General features: G+C 44.2%; 1 protein-coding gene across 1 annotated transcript in view; it reads right to left on the reverse strand.

Moving 5' to 3' along the window:
• Positions 1 to 2,390: 2,390 nt before the first annotated feature.
• CTGF (connective tissue growth factor) overlaps positions 2,391 to 5,774 on the reverse strand; it is an 8,156-nt gene continuing 4,772 nt past the window's right edge. Inside the window, exons 2-5 of the mRNA XM_019538208.1 lie at positions 5,568 to 5,769; positions 4,521 to 4,772; positions 4,090 to 4,301; positions 2,391 to 3,739 (exon numbers count right to left, since the gene is read on the reverse strand). Of these exons, the coding sequence (XP_019393753.1) occupies positions 3,443 to 3,739; positions 4,090 to 4,301; positions 4,521 to 4,772; positions 5,568 to 5,769 (963 nt within the window). The 3' untranslated portion in view covers positions 2,391 to 3,442. The remainder of the gene's footprint in view (positions 3,740 to 4,089; positions 4,302 to 4,520; positions 4,773 to 5,567; positions 5,770 to 5,774) is intronic.

A 5,774-nucleotide genomic window follows, 5' to 3' on the forward strand; every position in this document is an offset into this window, starting at 1 on the left:
TTTATTTTCTTTTATAATCTCAGCTCCGGGAATCACTTCCCAAACTGTGGTCATTGTAACTTGTTGGCTTTAAAGGGGCTTAGCTCCATTAAAGTTGAATTATGCCCTAAAAATCCTTTTCACATCTTTCAATTCTTTGAAAATCTTCTTTTGCAAGTCTCTCAACTGTAGGTGTGAAGAATGAAAGCAAGGGACAGCGCTGAGACAGGCAGGCCTACAATTTTACCCAGAGTGTCTATTAAGACATTGTCATCTTGCTTCTGGATATTGCATGCATTTTAACCAGAGACTTACACCAGGATGATATATAATGACAATTTCAGGAGACTGCAGTAATACATAGATGATACAAATTCCTCTACTGACGTGAGTGCACCCACCTGTACAACAGTGTCATAATCCTGTGTTTTTGTGCCAGAAAATCATAGTTTTTCTTGGGGAAAAAGGATGGCAGATCTTTTTATGTTATTGTTACTCATGAAATTATTGACTTGGTAAATAATACCAAGGAGGAAATCAGCAACCTGATGAGCTGTGTATAATATGAAACATGCTTACTGATTATAACTTACAGCGAGACCATTAGGTGTTCCCTGGAATGTGCTAATATAGTAAATGGATGACCATTCCTAGCACCAACTTTTGCTACTTTTGAAAAGGGTGTTGTTTTTACCCAGAAAAATCTAACAATATCAGACATCAAACTTCTGGGCTATTAATCCCGTCATCATACCTCCTGTACCTAACTCAGCTTTTTACTGTCAAATTCTTAGACTGTGTACAAGGCCAACTATGCTTGCAGTCCACATAGATTTTTTCACTCTTGGGAGTAGAAATGACAATTCTACTATTATCTGGAGGTAGACCCAACATAGTCTTTGATCAAACAGTCATTGTGCTTAGGGGTGAACAAAACTGCTGTTATGTTCAAAACCTGCAAGGAAAAAATGGGGAGTCTCAGGGAGTATTAGAGGCAGAAGCTACCCAAAACTATTTCAAATGGACACAGAAAACCACTTCTTCATACCAGACAAACTCTTCATATTTCTGAGAGGAAGAGGAAATACTTCCAATGTCTAGTGAAGTCACTGAAAAGTAGTTAATTCATTTTAGTGGACTTTATTTTAAGCCTTAGATGTTGGCCGTTAGACATGGTGAGATGCTGAGCTGTTTCAAATGCCACTTGGAATCAATGGACATTGAAGGTAAGGTGGACAATATTTTTTTTAGTCAATATTTTTCCACTTAACTACCACCAGGAAATTCCAGACTGATCTTGTTTGCCTGAAAGGAATTCTTATTGAAGGCTACCTGGTTTCTATAAACAGAACCGAATGCTGCCACTGTTGATATTAATTTAAGATTCCATGGTTTCTTCCCTTTATAGCTTAGGAAAGAAACGCCTATTACTTTAATGAAGAAGCTAACACAGGGGTGATGTTAATGGCTGATACTGGGGTATAGGGGAAAAGTGACTCAGCTCTTCCTGAACTCTGTTTTGCTTCCTCAAGGTAATTTTTAGGATTCTACCCTGGACCTAAGTATTACAGTGCTTTTCATCAAAGATTACAAACATTGTAGGAAGGGAAGCCATCATTATTACAAACTGCAGTTTACAGGAGGGAAACCAGGGCACTAAGAGATGAAGTGATTTGTCCACACGCTCTAGGCAGGCTTGTGACAAAGCTAGGAAAATAACCCAGGCCTCCCAAGTCCCAGTTCCACTGTGCTATCCACCAGGCCACACAGAGGGCCTATAAGCAGAACTCACACTGATTTTTTTTAGTGGGAGTTTTGACAGACTAAAGGGCTTTGGATTTGACTCCACAATGAAAAAACTGTTTCCATTTCATATCATAATATTTGTAAAGGTATTTCTCCATAGTGTATCTCAAACTAAGTTGTAGAAAAAAAGCCCTTGTATTAACACTGAACAGCTTGCAATGATGTTGCACAGCTGATGCCAAGACGATATGGTGGCAAGCATCGGATTGAAAAAAGAAACAAACAAAAAAAACCAGACAGCTCTAGTTTTAAGCCAGCTTGTTATGTGTGGTCATAGCTATAGATCACTCATTAGCACAGAGTTCAGCTCTCCAAAACTTAGCTCACTTCCATTTAGTTTGAAACAGAAAAAAAACCTCTGAATGATCCTATATGTATTTTCATTACCAGGGATATATTAGCCGATGAGTTTTCTTTATGGGATTGGAACATAGGATGGTAAGTCACCATGGTTTTTTTCCCCTCAGGTGTTACTTGTTTTTCAGTACAGAACTCATCCACCACTGACTTATGTGACAAAGCAAATCCTTTTTTGATGAGTATGTAGGAAAGTAATATAAATTACCCAAGTGTTAGAAATTAAGGGTAAATGAAGTTCCAAGTCATTTATATAAAAAATATAATACTTTATTTCCAACTAAAAAGGTGCAAACATGTAACTTTTGGTCACACTTCTCAACAAATAAACAAACTGTTCAAAGAACAGTAATAGTCAAAGAAAGAAACAAATTCTCCTATGTGGAAAGATTGGTCAGCTACAAAAACAATTTACTCACTTTACTTAAGGTCACTTGCATACTAAAGCTGAGGTAACCATATTTTTCCCCCATTAATGCTTCCAAGGACAGAAGCACCTCAACTATAGCAAGTAGTCCCACCATCACTTTAACTGAACAATTTCCACTAGAGTATCTATTTCATGCTTTGAATGCATTGTCAGACAAGCCTTACATCCTACCTACCTTGTTCCAAAAGAGAAGGCTATCATTAAAATACCAAAGCATTAACAGAGGCACAACACTTTAAATTAATTTAGATAACTGTACAAATATATATACACAGTATTTACAATATTAATAAAACGTAGCTTGTTACAGGTAAATTAACTGTCACAAGCTGTCCAGTCTAATAGACACGATTCTGATTCTTCTTGAACAAGTCATTTGAATCAGTGTCAAAGCTTGATACATTTACTGTCCTGACTAACAGAACGCCTTTTACTTAGCACCTTGCTGGGTGAGGATTTACATTCCAGCTGTCACTGCCAATATCCCAGTGTCAGCAAACATGCTAAGGGTCTCCTTTTCCATTGCACTACTAGGTGGAACACACAGTACCACACCAAGGGAACATTGCTGGAAATTTGCTCTTCCTGCAAATGGCCCCTAGCAACCCCTAAACAACACCTCATGAACAGCATGTTCTGGATCTTGTGCTTTGCTGTGGTCCCAAGGTCCATTTTACCCTCTTCTTCAAACCAAATGTTTGGGGTCAGTAGACAATTTGTCTTAAGTCACGTGGAGCAAGTTTGTTGAACTTAAAAAGAGATTTAAATACCTTGTGCTATTGAATCATGTTTACAGAAAAAAAAAAAAAAAAAAAAAATGAGATGCAAAACAGTTCAAGTTGAAAGTCTCTAGTTTGTCTCCTTCTGGCTTTATGCCATGTCTCCATACATCTTTCTGTAGTACAGAGACTCAAAGATGTCATTGTCTCCAGGGCAGTTGTAGTGGCATGCACAGGTCTTGATGAACATCATTCTCCTCTTCATGACCTCACCATCAGGGCACTTGAACTCCACAGGCAGAGTGGCTGTTCTGTGGGGGGTGCAGCAGCGCCCATCAGTGCAGACACCACAGAACTTAGCCCTGTAGGTCTTCACGCTGGTGCAGCCAGAGAGCTCGAACTTGATGGGCTTGGAGATTTTGGGGGTGCGAATGCACTTTTTGCCTTTCTGTTAGGAAGTAAGTGAATGACATTATTATTTATTAATTTTTTTTTTAGAAGCCAGGAACTTTTAAATAACAAAACTAAGTGTGTACATTTTCCATTTCTATCTGCCAAGTTATCCCGTCACTTTATTTATAGCATTTAACTCACTCATGAGACATTTTCAAGAGCCTGTACCATCATTATCTAGGATGGACATCTAAAGTATGTGCACTTGCAGGATTCAGACAAGATTTGGGCAGATCCAAAAGCTGTCTCCTCTCAGCCAATTATTATGCATCTTGTTTAGCACTAGGCCTATGCCAGGAGATGGGGCATCCTCTTACTGAGCTGCATGTAGACAGAAATATTTACCTTGATGTTCTCCTCCAGGTCTACTTCACAGGGTCGGACCATACAGAGCCTGCTTTGCTTCTCCAGCCTGCAGAAGGCATTGTCATTGGTGACCCTGGTGGAGATGCCCATTCCACAGGTCTTGGAGCAAGCGCTCCATTCAGTGGTCTGGACCAGGCAGTTGGCACGCATCATGGTTGGGTCAGGACCGTATGTGTCCTCCAGTCGGTAAGCTGCAGAGCCCAAAACAAACAGGATGAGAGGCTGGACCTCAGTGCAAGCACAAAACACCATGACCCTCTTAGACACTCTACAGACCTCTGAGGTCACTTATTCTGGCAGCTCCAGTGCAATGCCTGCACTGCCCCAGGGATGAAGCTGGTCCGCTGGGGCTAATCATCCCAGCACCGACTACCTCGATGCCCAAGCTACAGGCTGAAACCTCAACTCACCAGCTAGGGCTGGTCCCACGGCTGTCTGCTCCTTTGGCTCATCACACACCCACTCCTCGCAGCACTTGCCAGGGAGCTTCACCCGCCGTGGGTAGGGGCAATCAGGGCTGGGCAGGCGTACATCCATACTGCACAGGGGGACGCAGCCCACCGCCCCATCCAGGCAGGTACACTGGTACTTGCAGCTGCTCTGGAAGGACTCCCCACTCCGATACACCATGCCGCCAAACACGCAGGGGGCTCCATCCCGGGCTGCCAGGAGGAAAGAAGAAGGTATTAGCTGGGCACCTAAGCACCTGCTGCTTTTCAGGGTGGGCTGAGCGAGGCCAGGAGGTGGCTGCCGGGGGATGCTAGAATCATAGGAAATGAAGGCTGGAAGGGAGCTCACAAGAGCATCTAGTTCAGGTGTTAGGTCTTGCATTGTGTCAGGCTTGAGGAAGAATTTATGGATCAGATGGATGGTTTGGATATGGCTGCTCTTGCCTCAGGCAGGGGGTGGACAAAATAACCCCCTCCCTTCCAGCCTTGCTTGTGTATGACAGTGGTCTCTAGAACTTTTCTGATCATGCATCCCTTCCAGTAAAAAAAATTGAGCATGCACCCCCAATATATGTATATTTATATCAATATAAATAGAAACAGAAGTTCTAATTTTTTCTTCCTGCATCCCAATGGATCATCTTGTGCACCCCCTGGGGTGCACACACCCCACTTTGGAGACCACTGGTCTATGACATGGGCTGCAGTGGTTGTCCTGTTTTTCTCTGAGGCAGCCCCAGCTATAGCACCCCAGCCAAGGTTTTATCTAGGTTGGTCTTAAAAAGGATGGAGATGCCACCACCTCTCTGGGTCACCTGCTCCAGTGCTTTAGCACCCTCCCAGCCAGGAAGTTCTCCCACCTAAGCTTCCCCTGCTGCAATACCTGGCTCAGCCCTCTACTCCCGCTACTGCCCCGTGGCTGGCTCAGCATCCCCCAGCACTACTGCCCCCCACAGCCGGCTCACCCCCTCCCAAGGCTCCTGCCCCGCAGGAAGCGGCCGGGCTTACCGGTGCAGACGCCGATCTTGCGGTTGGCCGGCGAGCCGAAGTCGCAGAAGAGGCCCTTGTGCGGGTCGCAGGGGTCCCGCTCCGTGCACAGCTCGCCCAGCTGCTTGGCGCACACCCGGCAGCAGCCGCAGCCGTCGGGCACGAGGCTCACGCCGGCCGGGCAGCGCGGGGGCGCCGCGCACTGGCACTGCCCGCTGCAGTCCTGGG

The sequence above is a fragment of the Crocodylus porosus genome, unplaced genomic scaffold (assembly GCF_001723895.1).
Source record: "Crocodylus porosus isolate Cpor-Errol unplaced genomic scaffold, CroPor_comp1, whole genome shotgun sequence".
Lineage (NCBI taxonomy): Eukaryota > Metazoa > Chordata > Crocodylia > Crocodylidae > Crocodylus > Crocodylus porosus.